At 45.4% G+C, this 22928-nt stretch overlaps 1 protein-coding gene and 1 long non-coding RNA gene across 5 annotated transcripts in view; one reads left to right on the top strand and one right to left on the bottom strand.

Moving 5' to 3' along the window:
* The window catches only part of TEX26 (testis expressed 26), a 32086-nt gene extending 14132 nt beyond the window's left edge, over window positions 1-17954 (bottom strand). Inside the window, exons 1-5 of one of the 4 annotated variants that reach the window (XM_045470611.1) lie at window positions 17731-17843; window positions 11974-12055; window positions 10034-10146; window positions 7077-7242; window positions 1189-1345 (exon numbers count right to left, since the gene is read on the bottom strand). In XM_045470611.1, coding sequence (XP_045326567.1) covers window positions 1189-1345; window positions 7077-7242; window positions 10034-10041 — 331 coding nt within the window. In that variant the 5' untranslated portion in view covers window positions 10042-10146; window positions 11974-12055; window positions 17731-17843. Of the gene's footprint in view, window positions 1-1188; window positions 1346-7076; window positions 7243-10033; window positions 10147-11973; window positions 12056-17730 lie in introns of all 4 variants that reach the window. The other 3 variants (XM_045470533.1, XR_006710637.1, XM_045470475.1) reach the window with 3 other exon arrangements.
* On the top strand, window positions 11744-19451 carry LOC123594078. Its single transcript, XR_006710669.1, has 4 exons — window positions 11744-11938; window positions 15046-15130; window positions 16952-17258; window positions 19244-19451. It is a non-coding gene; the product is annotated as an uncharacterized LOC123594078 (long non-coding RNA).
* Window positions 19452-22928: the final 3477 nt, after the last annotated feature.

Below are 22928 nucleotides of genomic sequence, written 5' to 3'. Positions count from 1 at the left end.
GTTTAAGGAATTAAAAAGGACATTTCCAAATAGGGCAGAACGCACTTAAAAAACTTCCTCCCGTGCACTCTTTCTTAGGAATGTACTGAAAGATGTCCTTCGGCAAAACTAGGGAGAAGGGATAAGAAAGAGGAAGAGGAAACAAGGTTCAATGCAGGCAGAGGCCAAAGTCATTCCTAGAATGATGAGAAAGGAAGTCGCAGTGCAAGGTGGGGCAGCAAAGCTACAGAACAACCAGTCTGGATTAGAAGAGAATGATGAAGGGTGTCAAGCAGAAGATCTCTGGGAAAAACAGAAGTGATAGAGTGTTTGAAACTGTGTTTGGAAAAAAGTCTTGATAAGTATGTGATAAAGAATTTGGCAAAAATTAGTGACAGGCCCATAGAAAACTAAGCATATGAATAAAAAGTCAATTATTAACTCTGGTAAAAAAAAAAAAAAAAAAAAGAAAACAAAAAGGAAAGGAAACAATTATAAAGTACCACCTAGCTCAGCAATGAATGTTTACATAATCATAATATATCATATCAGTATCACAATATAAACATTAGCAATTGAATCGAACAAGAATTTGTAATATAATTATAGAGAGAATGGTTGGAAGGGGAGTGAGAGTTACAGGAGAGCCAAATCCTCAACCACTATAACAGGAAGTCAATAACAAGGTCTAAAATTGATGAACCAAAGATAAAGGTATATGCATATTATTTTAAAATATGGAGTATCACATAAGAACCACTGAAAGGATTGAATTGATCACCAATGGGGAGTAGGGTCAAAGAACTGCTATTACTTTGTAATAAGCCATTAGGTTACTATTTGATTTAGATGTACGCATGCATTAGTTTAATAAAAGTTTTAATTTTTCAAAATAGCAATAATTGGAAATGGCATGTTGAACTTGACCTCTTCATCTTTGCAGGGCTGTTTCATCCTTGTTTTCCAGGCCCAGAAAGCCTTTCCTGGCTTCCCCTTCCCAACTTCAGGCTAGATGTCCCACTGTGTGCACCCACGGCACCCAGAATTTCCCGTATGATACACCTTTTCATATGTGACCTTTTGTTTGCTAAATTGCCTCTTTCTGTGTCTGTATTGTGAGTTCCTTAAGGAAAGAGACTGCATCTATGCTGTTCCCCACTGCAACTCCAGGGCACAACATAGGGCCAGAGAGAAAATGAACATGTTTACCTTTTGCTGTGTCCACAAAGTCTCTTCTAGAAGTAGAAATAAACTGATTTGCTATCGCCTTCCTAACCTCTTCCTTTGTAGCAGCGATTTTCCAAGGGAGGTGGCTCTTTATTGATGCTGTTGATTGGCCCCGAGGCAACGTCCAGAGAAAGAAATCCTATTAATACAAACACAATTTTCAAGGAAATCGATATAGGCTCACCTAATGGAATGAAGATTATGTGTGTTTGTGGGTACATATTCTTCTGGGTCCTCTACACCCACTTACCACACTGCAGTGTGTGCAGAGTCCAAAGAGTGTGCCTCCAACCAGAAATCTCCAGCTGAGACCAGAGAAGACCCACGTGAGTTCTTGACCTGGCTTTAAATGCCCAAGGAGCAGACAGTCTCAGGCTTCAAGAGACACCCTGCCTCCCATGCAGAGTTCTCAGAAGCAGCCTGTAAGAGGGGGAGGGCAGGCGCTCTCTCCTCTTTGCCCCCAAAGAGATTTTACGATTATGAAACTTGAAACCCCCAGCACCTCTTTCCATCTACCCACTCTCATGGCCTTGCTTCCTATTTCCTTGAGAAAACTGAAGCCATCTGATGAGAACCTCCAAACACCGCCCAGCACGTCACCACATCTGCACTCATTACGCTGTGATGGGGGACCACTGTGTTTAGCCTACTCTGGCACATGACCCCCCTCCCCCCCCCACCAATTCTCACTTGTCTCTTGCAACTTCCATTTCTCCCTCTCTTTGGGGACATGGCTGTCCAAGCTTGCCTTCATTTCTCTTATCCTAAAAACGCCCCCTTCACTCTACTTCCCCTCTAGTTACTTAGATATTTCCCAATTTCCCTTCGCAGGAAACCCCCCAAAATAGTTACACACATTGACCGTCCCCAAATTTGTCTTTTACGTGTCTTTTAATCTTCAGGGTCCCTCTCCATCCCCTTCTTTCCCTTATAATCTATTGAAGAAACCAAGCCATTTGATGTGGAGAGGTTCCCACGCTCTGGATTTTGTTGAATGCATACTCATTGTGTAGTTTAACAAGTTCCTCTGTCCCCTGTATTTCCTATAATTGGCAGAGACTGACTTACTCTCAGGATAGATCCCTCTGACAAGACTGCAAGTGGTATGTGACAAGGAGGATTACAACATATAGTTGTTTCTCTTTGTGTGAGCTTACCAGCTGTTGATGCTCAATGCCTAGATTAATGGATGAAAGGGGGTGATAGTCTATCAGTTCTTTATCATGTGTAAGCTAGAATATGTTTATAACGAGACATTTTCCCTCATCTACCATTTAGTTTACCAGGGGCATAGTTCATATAGGGAAGGCGGGTGGGGGGGGGGGGGCAGAGCTTGATCGTTTTCCTTCCATCAGTTTCTAAGATAATGAATTGGTTTCTTATCCTCTGAAAGTGGCCCCATTTTTTTTTAACAGAACTCACAGATTTAAGCATATTTGATGTGTCTCAATCTATTGCATATGTTATCCTTATTGAAGCTCAAATTACCTATGAGCCTGTGGGCACCTCTTTAATTTTGATGTAGTTCTAGTCTTTTTTTTTCTTTCTTTCTATGTAGATCCAGACTCATCTTGCACATTTCCCACCCCAGATCTGGACTCGGCCAGTTCTCCCAGAAGCCCTCTGTCTCACACTGATCAAGCATTCTTCTAACCACAACTACTCCTGTCAAGGCAACCCATGAACTCCATTCCATGCATGCCAACGGCCAAGTCTATCCTCGACTTCCTTGACCTTGACAGTGATCAGTCCTTTTTCTTCATTTTCTTCACTTGGTTTTCAGCACAACACGCTCTGTTGGGCTTTCTCCTTCACAACTGACTGCCCCTTCTCAGTCCATTTTGCTGCTTCTTCCACTGACCGCTTGTTAGTGAAATGCCCCAAGACTCAGTCCTTGAACCTCTTCTCTTTTCTAGCTTGATCATCTCATCCAGTCTCATTTGTTTTAAATACATAGGATGACTCCCATTTATCTTTGGCTTAGGCCCTCTCCCTCAACACAGATCCCTACGGCCCAACGTCCTTCTCCTGTCGATCTCCAGTTGGAAGCTTGCTAGGACACTTCTAATTTCACATTCCCACAACCGAACCCCTGAGCGTCCCCCTGAGTCTTGAATATTCTACCTTTCAGTTAATGGCCACTCTATCCTTGCCACTGTTTCAATCTAAATCCCTGGAGTCATTCTTGGCGCATCTCTTTGCTTCACACCCCACATTCTTTGCATCAGGAAACCTTATTTACCTATGAAATATATTTAGAAGCAGACCAGTTCTTCCAATCACACATAACACCCTAGTCTGAGCCATCATCGTTTATCTCCTGGATTATTGCAGTAGCCTCTTAGCCAGTATCTCGGCTTCCACCTTTCTCTCTTATAGTCTACTCTTGGCCAGGGCGCCCCCTCTTCTCAAAACTCAGCAGTGGCTCCTCCTTATTTCAGAGTAATAGTTATACTCTGCAATGGCCTATAGGACTCTACACAATTTACAACGCCCTCCTCACACATCTACCCTTCACCTCCTTCCAACGCATCTCCCCTTTGTTTTCTGTCCTCATTTCCTTCTTCTCTCCAGCTGCCTGGATTGCCTTGCAATTCCTGAAACATCAGCCACGCTCCTGCCTCAAGGCTTTGCCTTTGAAAGGGTGAGAGGTTCTCACCCGAGATTTCAGCATGACTTTTTCTCTCACCTCCCTCAAATCTCAATTTTCATGTCACCATCTAAATGACACCTCCCTAAATTACCCCCATGTAAACTTGCAAACCCTTCCCCCACCACTCCAGTGGTGGATCTGCCTTACCCTGATCAATTTTTTTCCCCATAGAACTATCACTTTCTAAACTTTTTTGGTGCATTACAGTTTGCCTGAGTGTTATATTTATCATCAGCTGTCCGTCTCCCCCTACTAAAGTGTAAGCTCCATGAAGACAGGGTTTTTTTTTCTCATTTTCTTCACTGCTACATCCCAGATCTGGAAGAGTGCCTGACATACGAGGCACTCAGGAAATATTCATTGCTTAAATGAATGAATTAAAGGTGGCACATATAACCATCCACTGCCTGAGGTCTTTGCCCTGCCAGTCATTGCTAAACCCAGGTAAACTGGTTTTTTCCAATATCCTGAATGGGAACTGCAGTCACCCTTGACCTCCGGTGGGACACTCCATAGATAGCAGAGATAATTTACACGGTGATGGATCTCTCTTGTATCTCTTTCCCAGGCATTGATGATACCACCTCTTCCAGGCTTTCTTCTGGGGCTGCTCCTTGGTCTCCATTTATGGCTTCTTTCTTTGACCTGCACCTCAAACCTGGGGATTCCCCAGGGCTTCATCAGCCGGGCGTATCTTTATGGTCCACACGTTCATCCTCGTAATACTAGTCACTCTGAGGCATCACTATACACATGCAAGCCTTGCCCGCGAAAGGGGCCAGCCGACAGAAACGGCTGCAGGGTCCTGTGATCACTAGTCAAGCCCTGGCCCACCTCCAGCCCGTGTTCTGCCTGACTGCCCACACCCGGATGCATCACAATTGCTGCCAATATATCATGAGGCCCCTGTTTCCCACCACGGTTTCCTCGAAAGAGCTCCAACCCACCAGTCTGTATTTTAACTCCCAGGGCAATCGTTTTTGCGGCAGATCCTCTCTGTTGGCAGAGAGGGAGCACCTTGCCAGTCTCATCCTAGTTCAGGTCCTGAGCCACAGTCGTAACTGTTCAACAGAAACAAATAAATGGCAGATAGAGAGGCCTCGGCAGAGTAAATAATGCAGCACACCCTCATTCAGGTCGATTGGAAGAGCCTTGATGGCTGGAGGGGCTACGCCCGGTGTGAAACCTCATTGGTTGAAAGCGTACAGAGCAGTCGCCCCCACTACAGCTCATTGGCTACGAGTGCCCAGGACCACCTACCGCTCTAGCTCTCATTGGCTGGGAGCCTTCAATAACACCTAAAGAAAACAAATGCTTTGTGTGTGTATATATGTATACATACACAGTATAGTATTGTAACTTACTGCTTTACATTAATTTTAAAATCTTAAGGCAAATATTTAAGAGGTAAATTCATTATAATGAATGGGTTCCAGGAAGAAATGGGGTGTTAAATGGGATTTGTGTGTACGTCCTGATGACTCCCAAGTCTACATCTATAGCTCACCTCTTCCACACAAACTCCAGACCGAGATATTCAACTGCCTGTTGGACATATTTTCAACCAACGTGTCTTCAACTGAGTTCACATTTCCCCTATGCCCTTTCCCACCCAACCTGGTCCTCACCCATGCCTGTTCAGTAAACAGCAGGATTGTCCACTCAGCCATGCAACTCAAAACCAGAAACATCATCCTTCGTTCTTTCCCCTTCCTTGTCATTTACATTCTTTCAGTCATCAAATCCTACCCTTTCCACCACCTTATTACCTAATGAATACATCCCGGGGGTACCATTCCGGGGGGCATCCAAATAAATGAAACTCTTTACTACAACTGAGCATTGCCTTTTATGGTGGGAGAAGGGTACCCAGTGCCCAGAAGACAGAGGGAGGGTCAGTTACTTCCACCTATAGGAGAAGGGAATTAGAGATAGCTCCTTTAAGCTGAGCCTTGGTGAATGTATGAATGTCCTTGGTGGACAGGAGAAGGGATTCTAGGTAGAGTAAACAAAATGACAAAAGATCTGGCAGTTTGAGGACGCATAATACGAAACACAAATGTTTGCGAGTGCCAGTTGATAGCACTATTGACAATAGGCAAAAGGTGGAAACAGCCCAATGTCCAGCAATGGCTAAATGAATGAAGAAACTGTGGTATACACATACAATAGAATACTATTCAACCATAAAAGGGAACCATAACAAGGAATGAAGTACCGATAGATGCTACAATGCGGGTGAACCTTGAAAGCATTACACGAAATGAAGAAGCCAGATGTGAAAGGTCACATGTTCTCTGATTCCCAATAAAAAGTATCCAGAATACGTCATCCACAGAGATAGAAAGTAGATTGTTAATTACCAGAGGCTAGGGAAGAGGGAAACAGGAAGTAATTTTATTTGTTTTTAATGTTTATGTATTTTAAGAGAGAGAAAGAGCACAAGCGGGAGAGGGGCAGAGAGAGAGAGAGAGAGAGAGAGAGACGGGGGGCAGAGAGAATCCCAAGCAGGCCCCAGACTGCCAGCGCAGCGTCTGATACCAGGGCTTGATCTCACGAACTGTAAGATCATGACCTGATCCGAAATCAAGAACCAGACGCTTAACCGACCTAGCCACCCAGGCGCCCCAGGAATTAATTTCTTAAAGGGTAGGGGGTTTCCTTTTGAGATGATGAAAATGTTTTGGAATAAGATAAAGGTGGTAGTTGCAGGACATTTTGAATGTATTAATTGTCAATGAATTGTTCATTTTTAAATAGTTAATGTTATGCCCTGTGAATTTCGTTTCAATTAAAAAAAATTTTTTTTTAATTAAAACAATTTTTTTTCAAGGTTTATTCATCTTTGAGAGACAGAAAGAGACAGAGCGCAAGCCGTAGAGGGGCAGAGAGGGAGGAAGACACAGGGTCTGAAGCAGGCTCCAGGCTCCGAGCTGTCAGCACAGAGCCTGACGCGGGGCTCAAACTCATGAACCGTAAGATCATGACCTGAGCTAAAGTCAGACGCTCAATCAACTAAGCCACCCGGACATCCCTAAATTTTAAAAAATGTTTTGAAAACTTGGAGAGATAAGGGAGAAGGAGTTAGAAATGAGAGAAGGTGGGGGAAAAAATAGTATAAGAAGGACCATAACTGTAGATGAGGACCTTTGGAAATATTCAAACTCTTGTTCTTATGGAGTACTGATACTCAACAGTTATGTAGATATCATCTTACTTGACTGGGGCGAGATATTTGGCTCCTGACTCCTCTTGAAGTCCTGGTTTTGATCCAGTCTTCTTTAGAACATGATTTCCAAACATACTCATCGTTGTACTGTGTCTGATTGGGAACAGGGTCACTAAGAGAATAGGTATATCCTAGTCTTCTGATACCCTTTCGACTACAAGAAAAGACAGTGAAAATCAGAATAAGGGATTAAATGCCAAATCACACAGCAACGCCCAGGTCAAATAATTTTCCTTATTACATTTTTTTTTTTTTTTTTTTTAAAGATTGGCTCAAGGAAGACTTGATGCCAGAAAGAATTTAATTTCCAGATTCTCTTGAAAGGAAACAATCCCATATCTTAGGACGGCTCTTCACAAAAGCACTGGCGGCCTAAAATGGAATTTAAAAGAACAACAATCTAAAATTCATTAATTTTTTTAATTAAAAATACTTCTTAAAGAGCTAGGTACTCTCCTGTATAAATAACACTTCAATGTAATCAAATGCTTGTTGAAGAAATGTTTCTCTCTATGCATGTATTCCTTCTGGTTAATAAAAGGAAGGTAGGTAAGAACGGGACATCACTGGTCTGCAAGGCTGTAATGAAACCAAGCATCCAGGCAACGATCAGCATTTGTACTCAGTTCAAGAAGAGGGTCCACCAGCTATCATGTTCCCTAGATGGACACACACAACACCTATTAAATATTTTTGCCGAAATACCCAGCTTGAATTAGATGAAGTCTTTGGTATATTAGATTATAGGAAATGCATAAAAAGAGGAATATTTTAAATAACACAGTGGAGATGAAATCAGAAAAATCCAGAATTCTCAGGAAAAAAAAAAAAATGAAATTCTCAGAAAAAAAAAGAAAGGAACCTATAGATTAAACGAGGCAAAAAACATAATAACCAAGTGCAATATGTAGAACTTATTTGAATTTAATTTCTAACCAACTTGTTATTTTTTTTTAATTGTGAGACATCAGGGGGAAATTTGATTGCTGATTGGCCATTTGATATTAAGGAATTATTTTTTAGCTGACACAATGGTATTGTAGCATATAATTTTATTATTATTTTTTAATGTTTTATTTTATTTTTGAGAGAGAGAGAGAGAGAGAGAGAGAGAGAGAGGGGGAGGGGCAGAGAGAGGGAGACACAGAATCTGAAGCAGACTCCAGGCTCCGAGCTGTCAGCACAGAGCCCAACGCGGGGCTCGAACTCACGGACCATGAGATCATGACCTGAGCCAAAGTCAGATAGTTAACCGACTCACCCACCCCGGCGCCCCTATATCGTAGCATACTTTTAAAGAGCCCTTATCTTTTGGAGATACATAAGAATAATACTTAGAATTAAAATGATAGAATGCCTGGAATTTGCTTCAACATTATCCAGTGGGAAGGCTGGGTGGAAGGTATTGTCTGGGTATTGATTATTGTAGCTGGATACTGGCTGGGGATTCGTTGTATGTTCTTTTGTGTACGTCTAAAATGTCTCATATTGGCTTTTTAAAAAAAGAAGACTGGGTTAGATTCAGGTACTATCTATAAGAAACCAAACATCTGGGAAGTGGGATACATCTGGATGATGAGCCAGTTTACTTGTTATTCCAATGTGTGGGCTCAGGTAGGACTGTGGTCCTAATGAGGTAATCAAAGGCACACGACGATTTTCCAAAGGCAACACAGCACAATCGGCTTGAAAGGAGTTGATTTTCAGACCTCCATCTCCCAGTGTAATCTTCCTTAACGTGTCTCTGCCTGAAAGCAAACCCGCGTCGCTACCGAAGTGCTTCTGTCCCACACCTTTCTCTCTCCCCTAGGTCATGGCAGGATCTTAGGAAGGTGCGGTATGCCTCTGGGTCTAAGCCTCCAACGGTGAGAGGGGTGTGGTTCCAAGGAAGCCACCTTGTAATCCAAGTTCCATGCCCTTACCTTGGGCTCACGAGGATTTCTGAAGGGGTGGAGGTTGGGGGTGCTCTAACCAGGGCAAATGCTCTGTGGGGGGGGGGGGGGGGGTGTTCTGGTTTTAGGTACATTGTGCCCTGCTTTGGCTAAGAGCAGTGTCTAGCTTCTCATTTCCTAATAATTACAAAACGTCCGTCCCTCTTTGGGGAGAAGCCTCTGAGGAGAGAGCAGAGAATATAGAATGCTTTGAATGGTTCTTCTCCCCACCTATTTAAACATTTTTTTTTTCAGGTTTAAAAAAAAAAAAAAATCCCGAAGACATGTCATTAGCTAGAAAGAAAAGCATCTCTGAGCAGGGGAAGCAGGACAGGGTGGTGATGCTGATTCTTTTAAACACAACTGGAATCTTTTCTGAGACTACCAAATTTTTAAGGATGCACTGGGTAACGCTGGCACGTAAAAATGTTGTCACGTTTTCCTTCAGATTTCCATCATTCAATAAGGTACTCAAGTCTTGTGTTTTTTTTTAAGCCAAACATGCGATGAAATATTTAATCCAGTCTAGCCAGTCCTCATCTCATTCTACATTGTAAAATATTTAATGATACACGGAAATATAGGCTGGCTGGCCAGACCAATTAATTTTCAGCATATAGAACTTTCTCCTTCATTAAATGCATAGTGGATGTTTGATTTGTATCTATAGGAGAAGACGGATGTTAGCTGAATCTATTGTGGCGATCATTTCACAACGTATGGAAGCCAAGCCATCACCCGTGGCGTGCCGCACGGGTTCAATTTATACAGTGACGTGTCTTAATTATTCCTCAATAGAACTGGAAAAAATATTAAACAAGTTCCTTCCATGTGAAAGAGTAACTGATGTGATTCAATAGCCATTTGTTAAGACATAGACTTTCAGGATACTTAGAAAATGAGATGGGGAAAAACTCAATAACTGGAAGACATATCATCCAATCATTTGCTTTCAATAAACTCCAAGGAGTTCCCAGCCAGGTTGTCAGCTGCTCAATCGTTAACAAAAATCACCTTGTCATTTCTGGCACTTAACTCAGAGAGAGTTCAAAGCCTTGAATGGCAGTGCCACACCCAACTCCTTTCATTCACGGCTACTTGTGAACAAGACTGGTTAACATTAGCATCTATAAATTGAAAAATACACAGCAGAAGCAGAAAAAAAAATGGACGCTGAATGCAGTCTCACTCCCAAAATAGTAACACTTCAAACAGGATACATAAACTAATTGCAAACAGAACAGTCACATTTATCTCGTTAAGATACAATTCCAAAAAATTTCCTTCTTGTGTTTAGTGACTATCAACATCGGTAAAGTATTTATTGCTTTGAGCCATCGTGTACTAAAAATAATTGTTATAACTCAGTACTTAGGGTCACATAATATGTTTAAAAATTAATTTCAATTAATACACTAAAATAGTTTCAAAGAAGTATAATGGGGCGATCAATAAATTGCTTTCAAACACAAAATATATGATAGCAGGGTAAAATTCTACGGAGGAAGTGGAGAGGAATAAAAGTTCAAGAAGCAAAAGGAATGAAATAAATTGTCTACTGTCTGGTGTATTTTTTAAAAAGATCATAGAAAGTATCAATTTGCTAAGGTGTTTAGATTACTCATTGGCTATATTTTTTAAGGACTTAATAGTTTTATCTTAAAATGTCAATGTCTAGGATGGGCTATACATTTTATCTTCTGCAATTATTTTAATTTACGATGAAAACTTTCCCGTGAACTTTAAAAATATGCGAATTTGAAGACCACTGACCTAGACTCCATTAGCACCCATTTGTTTTTTGGCTCTTATCCCAAATGTTTCTTCCTCAGACAACTGTTACTGTCTGGGAAGCTGGCATGATCATTACCGTCAGATGATAAATCTCCCAGTTAGGGGACATAATGTAACTCAGTGGGATAGCCACTGAGGAGTCTTACAGCCCTGTAGTTTGTGAAAGTCTATCAGAGATTACCCTGGGGGGCGGGAATGAATGAAAAATTTTGAGTTACTTCTCCATGCTGGTCACCGTACTAGTGTTTTCTTCTGTCATCAGAACCACCACCTGAGGCAGGAATCATTATTCCTACTTTGCCAACCATAAAGCTGAGCCACAGCTTGTCACCTGCCGAAGGTAGCAGAGATAAGGGGTAGAGCAAAGAGCGGAGGTCAGAGCCCGTTTCTGCCTGACTCCTCAGCCGTGGTCTTGCCCACGATCCATTTGACTTCTCAGCAACTTGAACTTGTAAGGTGCCAGGATCCTCTTTATTGGAAACAAATCACAGAGTAAACACAGGCCGGTGAAGCGTCTCCATGCTGGTTTCCCACCCACCCGTGATGCAATGAACGGTAACGAGGCTTTCCCGATCCCGCTCTCACTCACCCACCAATGAGTTTCAAGAGGCAGCTGACGGACAGAAATTCCCACCCCGCACAATTCAGGTGGAAATGGGAGACGCTGAAAGGCCACTTAGGAAGCAGTGAGTGGAGGAGTGAAGGTAAGGGTGAGTGGGTCATGGCCTTCCAGCTTCCAAGATGAGTGTTGATGATCACGTGCTAACAATTCTTCATTCATCCAGTTACTGAATCGTCATTGCCTACTACATACCAGGTAATGAATGCAATGCCTGCTCCATGTTCTTGAGTAGCACAATTCTGTTAACCTACACACTGGCTCTATTGCCCTGACCCGCAGTGACTTTATGAAGGACCCATGTATCTCTTTTCTTACTTTTCCTGTAGGAGGTCTGGATACGGTCCGAAGGGGGGGGGGGGGGGGGGGGGAAGCCTGTCTGGTGCTTGGAGGAGCACTGCGCACGCAACAGGTTCTACCTGAGTGCACTTTTCTAAACCTTCTCTGATGACTGCTTTCTGTTGGTTTGGGACTCCGAATAATAGAACACAGGTGAACAGACGAAGGTGAGTCCATCAACCTGACACAAATCGGGATCTACCGAATTAAAGCAGGCACCGCTGCCGTCTTGGGCGTGAATGCAGTCCTCATTGTGGTCGCGTAGGAATCCCAGGTGGCCTCGCCTGGCAAAAGGATGACAAAACGGTTTGAAATGTGGCAAACCTGAATACTTCCATCATGTGCCGTCTTCATAATTAAAATAATTTTGCAGGAGAAAAAAAATTGGGGATAGTAATTTAAAGTCTAAAGGAATAGGGGCGCCTGGGTGGCTCAGTCGGTTAAGCGTCCGACTTCAGCCAGGTCATGATCTCACGGTCTGTGAGTTCGGGCCCCGTGTCGGGCTCTGTGCTGACAGCTCAGAGCCTGGAGCCTGCTTCAGATTCTGTGTCTCCCTCTCTCTCTGACCCTCCCCCTTTCATGCTGTCTCTCCCTGTCTCAAAAATAAATAAATGTTAAAAAAAAAAATTAAAGTCTAAAGGAATAAATACCCACTTGTGGCCTCTTTTAGGAAAGAGGGGAGGCTCAATTGAATTATCCGAGTTCCTCCCTATACAAAAGTAGGTCCATTGTTTTTCCTGAGGATTCCTACATGCTATTGTAAAGAATTTTAAAAATGCGTGAAAATATAAAACAGAAAGTTCGATTGAAGTTCTACCCCTTAAGATGCCCACTGTGACGGGCGCCTGGGTGGCACAGTCGGTTAAGCGTCCGACTTCAGCCAGGTCACGATCTTAGCGTGTCCGTGAGTTCGAGCCCCACGTCGGGCTCTGGGCTGATGGCTCAGAGCCTGGAGCCTGTTTCCGATTCTGTGTCTCCCTCTCTCTCTGCCCCTCCCCCGTTCATGCTCTGTCTCTCTCTGTCCCAAAAATAAATAAACGTTGGAAAAAAAAAAATTAAAAAAAAAAAGATGCCCACTGTGACTTTAGTGACCAACTTCTCATGAACCCTATTAGATAAGCCTATATGCACATGAAATGATTTTGCACAAAGGGGCTCACCTCCGGTTTTATTCTGGGCGCCTTCCCCGTGCTCCCTCCTCCTCCTCAGCCCTCCTCCCAGACCATGTTAACAATTGTGCTGGTTTCTTTCCACGCTTTTACGTCTGCTGATACAATGATACAGAGATTTATATATGCATATATAAGGACGTTGACATACTGGGTTTTAGTTTCCACCATCTTGTTTTACCAAACCGGGCTCATAATACACAAAGTGTCCTTTTCTTCTGTCACTGAACAGTGTCATCTGGGGCAGCTCTGATGCGTTCTCTGCCGCGACTGTGCACGATTCTGCAGCATGCATGATAGTTCAAGTTGCATAAGCAGGTGGATTCAACAAGAGAGGGAGCATAGCTGGAGGAGACCAGCCCAAAGGCTAAATAAAGCCTGGGGCACGCCAATGTCAAGAGGTAGGGGAAGACTGAGAAAAGCAATCGGTGAGGGCAGAGGACATCAGGGGCCACAGGAAGGAGGGCTTTCCACGAAGCGGTGGGGGAGGGATTGCCTATGGCAACTGCTGTCGGTTGGGTCCAGACGACTGAGGATAGAGAATTAACCATCAGGCACCTGCTAGCAACAGGCTTTGACTGCCCCAGCCTCCCACTGTCCACAAAGCACCACGACCTTTCTTGGGAATACAGATTTTAAATTTAACTCCGACATTTTCTCATTCTTCCTATCTAGGCAATTAACCTGGTTACATCTCACTAGAACCTGGGTCCAAAGGGTCCCTTTACTATTTGAATAACCTGCTGTCCGGGGTCTAGGGCCTCACCGCAGGAACCTTGTAGCCACCTAACTGCCTGTGTATCTTCCCACTCCTGTATCCCGAATACAATCGCTATGCTTTTCTCAAATACGTCTGCAGTTTCCAAATAGCTTTACAATCTATATGCACCGCCTGGCCTGTAGGGCCCTGACGGACCATTTCATTCGTGCTGCCTCTATACTTCTGTTTCCTCTCCCATCTCCCAGGCAAGTCTTGTTTCTCATTTAACAGGCCCTTTGGGGGAGCCAGGCAGCTGGACCCGCTCCTCCGTGACTGTTTCCCCACTGCCCTCCCACGGGTTGAGACTCCCCTCCGCCCGCTCCCCCGGGTCCCACAAAAGTCCGAGCCCCGCAGGCTACGCTGTGCCTCCGTTTACACACACGCTGCGGGTGTGTGCGCCCCGAGCCCACGCGCCTCCGAGAAATGACGTCATGCTCTGACACCGGCTCGTTAGTGGGAGTCACTTCATGCTTCGAAGCATTTTGTTCCAACTGCGGCATTAAATGTTCTTTGTTCAGAGAGTTCCAAGTATGGACAAGTAAGTGGGAAGAAATTGGGAGGCAGTGCGGCTCTTAAAAGAAACCTCCATGGAACCTGATTTGAACCTCGGAGTGTGACGCTTGCAGGGCTCAGGAAGGATCCTCTCTGCACAGAGCCCACGCACCATTTCCCCCTCTTTTTCCTAAAGCAAACGACACTGACCCAGGCCAGACCAATTTCCTGTTAAGCCCAAATATACCTCAAACACCCTGGCAACATAGCGCCGGGGTAACATCTCCCAACTGATCACACGGGCAGGCCAGGAACACCTCTGGCTGCCGCTGGCTGCGGCCTTTCCTCCTTCTGAGGACAGGCTGGGTGCTGGCCGCCCTCTGTCGCCAAGATCCTATTCTGGAAGGCATCGGGTGCAGGAGAGGCCATGCCTGGCTGCCTCTAGGACCTGAGACCGAGCGGACCCCCCACTCCCTAATGCTAATCCGCCTGGATGACCAACATGACGAGATGTGCACTCAATTTCCAGGACATCTTTCTTCAATTCTTTTTGTCTAACGGTTTTTCTTACTAAAAGTCTCTAGGTCAGGTCTGCGTCTACGCTTTTCATTTCCATTGACAAAGCTCCTGCAAATAAAATGCTATTAGAATTAACCCTCTTCGTTAACAGCAGCAACTCAAAAATCTATAATCCGAATGTTCTAAAAACGTCTTGGCAAGCTATGTGCCACTGCTTTCTTTTATGCTTATTCTTGCCACATATCCCAGTGTCTTTCCCTCTAACTCTGTGTCCACCCATCCCATGATTCTGTCTTCCTCTTTCTACCTCTCTCATTTTCTGTTCATCCTACAGGCAAGTCTTGAGCCCCTCCCATGGACCATAGAGACCACAGGCCCGAGGCCATAGAGACCTTGTCCTGGCCTTGGGGAGCTCACAGGTGAGGAGAGGAAAGAGAAAATAGCCAACGAGCACTTGAAGTGGGGTGCTGTGCTGTGTGCCATGGGAGCCCCCAGGAAGGCGCAGTTCTTTCTGGTTGGATGAGAGGAGGGGCATCGAGGGTGGACCCGGGAGGGACTTCATAGAACAGGTGGCATCTGAGCCAGGACTTAAAGCAGGGGTTTGACAGCGATTACAGGAGGACGCGGAGGGAAGCATTCTTCAGAGAAAGCAGCGCGAGGTATGAAAAGTCTGAAGTGGCCCGATGTGAGTGAAGCAGGGGAAGAAATGGTCAACGCCAGGCCAGCGAGGCCTTGTTTGCCTTGCTGCCCCCTTGAACTCACCACCCCTGGAGGTATTCACAATTACGAAAATGCATTAGGAGGTTTGGAAAACAGTATAAAACAGTAACGAACACGTGCGTATTCTATGACGTTTTACAAAGCGTTTCCACGGGTGGAATCTTGTTTCATCCTTACCATAGCCTGCTGGGTGGGCAAGTATGAACAGTACCTGGTGATTCAACATTTTCCTAGTTGTCGGGAGGATTAAAGGGGAGGGTAAATCCAAGCATTTAACGTAGGCTGAACAGAGACCCAAAAGATAGGTCCACGTCCTAACCCCCAGAACGTGCGAGTGGTACCACATAAGGGTAAAGGGCCTTTGCAGGTGCAGTTAAGGATCTTGGGATGAGGAGATCGTGCCGGATTATCAGTGGGCCCCAAGTGCAATTTCATCATCCTTATGGGAGGCAGAGGGAGACTCGACCCGGAAGAGGCGGGGATGTGACCGTGGAGGCGCACGCCGCGGTGATGAGGCCACGAGTCGAGAATGCCAACAGCTCCCAGAAAACACAAGAAGCAAGGAAGGCTTCTGCCCCAGAGCTACCGGTGCAGCACAGCCCTTGATTTGGGGCTTCGGGCCTCCAGAATAAATCTCCTTGGTTTCAAGCCACCAGTTCCTGGTTATTTATGGCAGTCCCTCAAAGTGATGCAGCACTTACAAGCCCACACAGAGTAATAGTTCAACAGCAAGTAGTCCGTGGCAGTCATTGTCAACCTCTCATCTCATTTTTGGACCAGAGCCAGGCAGTGTGACACATCAGTCCCCCACCTTTTGGAGCGTGACACTTTTAGCAGTGGAAGATCGAGTGGGCACAGAGTGCCTGTTAGAGCCCCAAGACTGGGCGTGAAGAATGAAACTCACCCACAGGAAGGGGAACTTGGGGGGCAGAATCAATGAGCCCCGGTGATCAAACTGAGGTGTCAGCCAAGCCACCCTCCCATGTACCGTGGGCAGCTGGCACCCTCCTAACTGAGCCTGCAAAGTCGAGTGGACAAGGAGTGTAATTTTCTACGTGTTAGATCAAGGCCCTTCTGTGACACCCAAATGAACTATCCGGTAGACAGTTGCATACGTTGGTTTGAAAATTAGGGGGAACACTGGAGTGAGCGGTAAGATTAGAAAGCTGGTGGGGCATTTCTGTAGACTTGAAGCCCTTGGCAGGACACGGCCACGACAGAGGATGTGAACCAAGGAGGAGAGAATCTTGGAGGATTCCCACATTCCCCAGACTGGAAGGGGGAGGGGAGACAGCGAAAGAAACCAAGAGGAGTGACTAGAAAGAGAGATTCAAAAGGAATTCGGTTCCTGTCTCTCTTTTTTTTTTTTTTTTTGCCTTGTCATCATATGGAAACAGAATGTTCTCAATATGTTTTTTACAGGTTAAGTATTTTCATTTTCTGTCCTTAATTTACAAAGGGATGAATGGAATGGAATGAAAATACGCATTTCATTCATTCTGGTGGGTCTACGATTCCAGGGAATGCGCCATTGAACAGTTCCCACTGCTCTGTAGCCACTGTGGAACCACAATTACCCAGCGAGGGGGCTGCGGTGGGTTATTATTGCCATGAAAAAGGCCAGGATGCGGCTGAGTACCTGGGAATTACTCTCCCTCCACTGACACAGAGGCGGACTTTGCAAACCTGCTGCATTTGCACGCACAATTAGCATTAAAAGCTCTACCCGGGTTCATGCGGAATCGCTTTTAAAGAAAAATCAGCAAAGGTCGCGGAGAAGTGGCAGCTAAACGCCTAGGTGCCAGCCTGGCTACGAACCACGCAGGGGTAAGGTGCCTCTGCACATCTACTTGCGGGGTCCTTTCCCTGCCTTCCGGCACCTCCCCGCATTCTGTGCACTTCCCCAGATCCTGCACGGGGGTCAGGTCTCCCCTGGGACCGCTGTCTTCAGAGCGTCTGACCTCCGTTCCTTCTTTGTCTTTGACTTTGGGATCCTGGAAAGGCACTATTCCTTCCTTTTTGCTCTCCCCTCCTAGGCACTTCGGGGGGGGGGGGGGTGTTTGAAAGCACCTGAGAGGTTTAGGGAGAGGTTTGGCAGAAACAGGACCAAGGGCTGTAAAAGGGCAAGATCATGAACATCTCATTCTCTCTGACTCCCAGACTCTCCATGAAGGGAGTCCCACCCGTAAGAGGGAGGCAAACACCCCTGCAGACCAAAGCAGCCTTTGCTCGGTGTACCCCATTCCCAGGGAAAAGCCTCGCCCCCCCCCTCCCCTGCCGGCAGGGTCCGCAGCCTTACTTGGCTGAATCTGGTGGCCTCCTTGAAAGGGGCACGCAGCCTCCAGCCCAGGCGGTGCCATTCTTGCTGGAAAGAGGCCACCGCGATGCCCTCTGCTCCAGCTGGACTGGGTGCTGTGGGTGGAGCGCGGCTGCATTGTGACGCGTCGCCATGGAGACATGGGTCACTTCCTGCAGCTCAGCTGGGGGCCGACAGGTGCTGGAGGGAGGCTGGGCTCTTCATCAGGAGGGCGGGGGCACCGGGTGGGGAAAGCAAGGAGATGTGTTTCCAGTAATGTGGCTACTTACTTTTGTGTATTTGTATAGTTCTTGCAATGAGCTTTCCTGAGCATGGTCTTATTTGGGGAGTGGAGCAAAAAGGGGAGTAAGCTGAAGATTTTCAACTGCAAATTTTCTTTTTTTAAGTTTTTAATTTTTTGTTAATTTATTTATTTTTGAGAGAGAGACAGAGACAGAGCATGAGCGGGGGAGGGGCAGAGAGAGAGGGAGACACAGAATCCGAAGCAGGCTCCAGGCTCTGAGCTGTCAGCACAGAGCCCGCCCGACACGGGGCTTGAACCCATGAACTGGGAGATCAACACCTGAGCCCAAGTCTCATGCTCAACCAACTGAGCCACCCAGGCGCCCCAATTGCAAATTTTCATCCACACAAAACTTTCAACTTAAGTGACTGTGGGCAAAATTGTCAGATCTTTGCATTAGGTAGGAAACAAGAGTGGGGAAGGATGTGAGCTGACACCTTTCTCCTCACTGGGGTTCCTGGCACAAACCTTTGCACTTTGTGATTGTCAATTTAATTGTCCTTCTATCCCCACAAGATAAAACTGTGTCTCTCACCCCAAAGTTTTCCCAGAATGTGGAGGGACTTTTATCCTCATATTCTTGGCAACCACCTTGGTAGTTTGACACATAGTAGGGCCTTAGTAAAACTGAATGCCTCCAGGCTAGGACACAGCTATTAGCCACCTGGCTGCAAAGAAAAGACAGGAAGTGCACACTGGAGACTGTTGGCAACAGATTTAGAAGGCAATCTACAACAATCCCTTCTCTGCAAAGGGGTTATTCAAAAGTCAGACCTCTGTTGGCGGTGATATCTACAAAAAGGGAAATTATCAAAGGACACAGGAAAAGCATCAAAGTAAGCATCCCAAGTGCATATGCGAGGGATTGCTTAAAAATCAAGATCCCAAGTAGAATTTTCTGAGAGGATTCCTATCTGTTTTACATTCCTAATGCATTTTACACTTTCAAATTTTACATCAATGAATGGTGGTGGGAACACATAGAAGGTATAGAGTTCTGTCGATGTTATTAAAAGGAATGAGTCTAAATTAGGATTTAGTAGTGGCATCTAAATGAAGAAAATAACGCCCAATAACAGATTACTGTCTGAAAATGGCAGAGTTAATTAGCATAGCATAATTTAAGAAAAATATATTTTTTAAACAGAGCAGGGAGTCTATAGAATTTTGAAAGTGAATTCGTATTAATATCTTCCATTTGTCTCATCTTAGGCAAGCTGTGAAATTGTGGGCCTACGCACCGAATCAAGAGCCGGAAGAAATCTTTGCACTTTCTACCTGGGGGGCTTCGGGACCAAGCAGATTCTTCTCTGAGCCCCAGTTTATCTGTAAAATGAATATAGCAGTACCTACCTCACCGGGATGTAAAGATGAGTAACTCCAACAATAACATATAAGTTCTAAAGCCGTGTAAACCTAAGGTACTGCTCTTTTGTCTGACTGCTATTCTGAGCTTCCTTCTTTTTTGGTCTTGCATTTCTGCTTCAGAATGGATTTTTGGTACAAGTCCATTTTATCGCGAGCAGTATAGCACTGTTCCTGCCCTTGAATTCGGGTTGCCTGAGGTAACCCCTTTCAATGATTAAGTTGATTCTTTTTTCCTTGGCCTCTTTCCCTTCACAAACACGGACTGTGCAATGAAAATGAGCTGGCGGGTGACATTAAGGGGCCCTGGATACCTTGGGAGCTTAGGGAGCTTGTCCTAGAACTGGAAATGCCTGAGCTGGGTTCTCAGCTCAATGGGAGACAGGAGACAGGAGAGGGAGGAGAGCTGCCACAAGGGGGAGAAGGGGCCCAGGAGGCAGGGGACAGCGTGGGATTGTCACACAGTAAAGAGTGAAGGGAGAGCTAAAAGACACTGGAGCACAAGGCCCTGCAGGCCTTCTACAGTTTTCCGTCATGAATTTGTTGTTCTCCTTAGCTTGCACACCTGTCTTCTTTTATAAAACTGGATGCCCCTTGAAAGCAAGGGCTTCGGGAGTACCTGGGTGGCTCAGTCGGTTAAACGTCTGACGGTTTGTGAGTTCAAGCCTGGCATCAGGATCAGTGCTGGGAGCCTGGAACCTGCTTGGGATTCTGTGTCTCCCTCTCTCTCTGCCCCTCCCCCGCTTTTGCTCTGTCTCTCTCAAAAATAAATAATTTTTTTTAAATTTAAAAAAAGAAAAAGAAGGCAAGGGCTGTGCTTGGGCTTCCCCCCCCCACCCCCCGCCTCCGAAACATGAGAAGAATTCACTGGAGTTAAGTTAAAGCAACAGGGTGAAGAGATCAGATCAGAAGTTTACATAAATCCTGAAGAAGAGGGAAGATTATCCATATCACCTACCAGAATAAGTTCATCATTTGGAAATTAAGACATCCAGGTTACTAATGCGCCTTTTACAGAGTTTCAAATTGATCAAAAACAATAGACAGTAGTTCTATTGAATGGGTTAAATGTTACACGGTTGTTTCCAATTCAAATTATTATAATGAATTTCTTTCTGTGCACGCACGAGCACGCACACACACACACACACACACACACACACACACAGAGGAACCTGCTGTTAAAGCAGCGGAGAGACGGGTGGGTGGCAGAGGGAGGGGATAGCAAGTAGGAGAGACGGGTGGGTGGCAGAGGGAGGGGACAGCAAGTATAGAACATCCAGCTTTGGGCTGTGAAGGAGACGGAAGTCTCCAGCTGGAGGAGAGGGAGTGTGTCAGGTGGACAGTTAATGTTCCAACAAGAGATGAGTAACCAAGTTCACGGGCCGTGGGTAAGAAGCAGGGAGAGAGATGGCCCTTGCCGCCGTGGAGAGAGCGCATGGGGCTCAGACCTGGAGAAGATGTCTATGCCCCTCCTCGGACTGAGCGTGCCCACCTACAGCTGGGCATCTTGCGAGAGCACGGATTCTGAGTAAGTCAGTCGGGCAGGGCCTGAGGTTCTGCTTTTCTAACAAGACCCCCGGATGATTCATAAAGTTTGAGATGGGCAGAGCTAGAGCCGAGTCCTAAACCCAGCAGACTCTGCATCATCCAGGAGCTTGTTAGAAATGCAGACCAGGGCGCCGGGGTGGCTCAGTTGGTTAAGCTTCCTTCCGACTCTTGGTTTCAGCTCAGGTCATGATCTCACGGGTCTGTGAGACGGAGCCCCGAGTTGGGCTCCATGCTCATAGTTTGGAGCCTGCTTGGGATTCTCTCCCTCTCCCCTTGCCCCTCGCTCCCCCACCCCCCACAAGCATCAGCGTGTCCAGTGCACATGAGCTTCTCTCTCTCTCTCTCTCTCAAAATAAATACATAAACTTAAAAAAAAAAGAAATTAAAACGTGTAGCCCTCCTGAATGAGTCCACAGCTTGACAAGACCTCCAAGAGATTCCCAGGCACATTTAAGTTTGAGAAGCTCTGCTCCAGGAAACATGACAGGCAGCGGTGTCTCCTGAACAAGAGAGACGATGGGAAATAGTTGATGGGAGAATTCAAAGAGCAAGCCAACAAAAGATGAGTAAAAGATTTGACAGGGGGCTGCTTCCAAAAGCCCAGGAGAGGTCACAGATGATCTCCAGTGTTACCCAAGTACTTTGGATATGGATACACTGAGTGAAGTTCCTCCCCCGGGGTTGATACATTTGGGCAAAAGTCTTTCCCTTATGTAGTTTGCAATGCTTTTAGTCAAGGGTCTTCATGTTAAAAAAAGAAAGAAAGAAAGAGACTAAAGTGGCTGAGTAGCTCAGTGGGTTAAATGTTTGACCCTTGATTTCAGCTCAGGTCATGATCTCATGGTTCATGAGTTTGAGCCCCGAGTTGGGCTCTGCACTGACAGCCTACTTGGGATTCTCTCTCTCCCTCTCTCTCTCTCTCTCTCTCTCTCTGCCCCTCCTTCACTTGTGCTCTCTCTCTCTCTCAAAATAAATAAGTAAACTTCAAAAAAAAAAAGAATATTGCTTTTGCTCCTTTGTTTTAGCTTATCGATTAACTCATAAAACATTTTCTCAATGTCTGTGATGGAGTCTATATGATTCAGGTTCTCAAAAGAAAAAAACCAATAGAATGTGTGTGTGTGTGTGTGTGTGTGTGTGTGTGCGCGCGCGCGCGTGGATAGAGAAAGAGATTTATTTTAAGGAATTGGCTCACAGAGCTGTGCAGCCTAACAAGTCCAAAATCTGCAAAGGAAGCTGGCAGGTGGGTGGCCCAGGGCAGAACCCATGTTGCCATTCAAGTTTGAAGGCCACCTGTGTAGACCCCTCTCTTGCTCAAGGGAGGTCAGTCTTTTGTTCCACTCAGGACTTCCACTGATGGGAGAGCCCCACTGACATTGTAGAGGGCATTCTGCTTTACTTAAAGTCCACCGATTTCAATGTTAGTCTCATCAAAAATACTTAACTAGAAATATCCAGAATAATGTTCAGACCAAATATCTGGACACCATGGCCCAGCCAAATTGACACATAAAATTAGCCCTCGCTGACCTAGATCTTTCTGAAGTCTACTTAATTCATATCTGTCACTCAGAGGGGGTGTTGTTAAGCAGTCGAGAATGATAGCTATCACTTTATTGAAAGATCCGGAAAAGACAATTCTATAGTGTTCTCGATTTTATTAAGACAGTCCAACCTAATGGAGCAGATTCTAAACTCTGCTTCTAATGTGCCACTCAACAAACTTACTGACATTTTGTTCACACAGAGCCAGAGCAGCAAGTTCAGACTGTTGATTCTATCAAAACCTGGTCAGTCCAGTATGGACGTCACCTCCCTCCTGGGCCAGCTCTGCTGTCCCTGATTCTTGTGTTTTCCTCTCCTCTGAACTCTTAAGAGGTTAAGTGGGCCAGGCCAGTCATTGGGTAATTACTAATGCTCCACACTGTCAGTCCTTTCAAGTGTATTCAAGTAGTGAATATCAAGTGTGAACACTCCTTTT

This window comes from Leopardus geoffroyi, chromosome A1, assembly GCF_018350155.1.
Source record: "Leopardus geoffroyi isolate Oge1 chromosome A1, O.geoffroyi_Oge1_pat1.0, whole genome shotgun sequence".
NCBI classification, from domain to species: domain Eukaryota; kingdom Metazoa; phylum Chordata; class Mammalia; order Carnivora; family Felidae; genus Leopardus; species Leopardus geoffroyi.
Note: the sequence above shows the minus strand (reverse complement) of the source record. Positions and strands in the feature narration are given on the sequence as shown.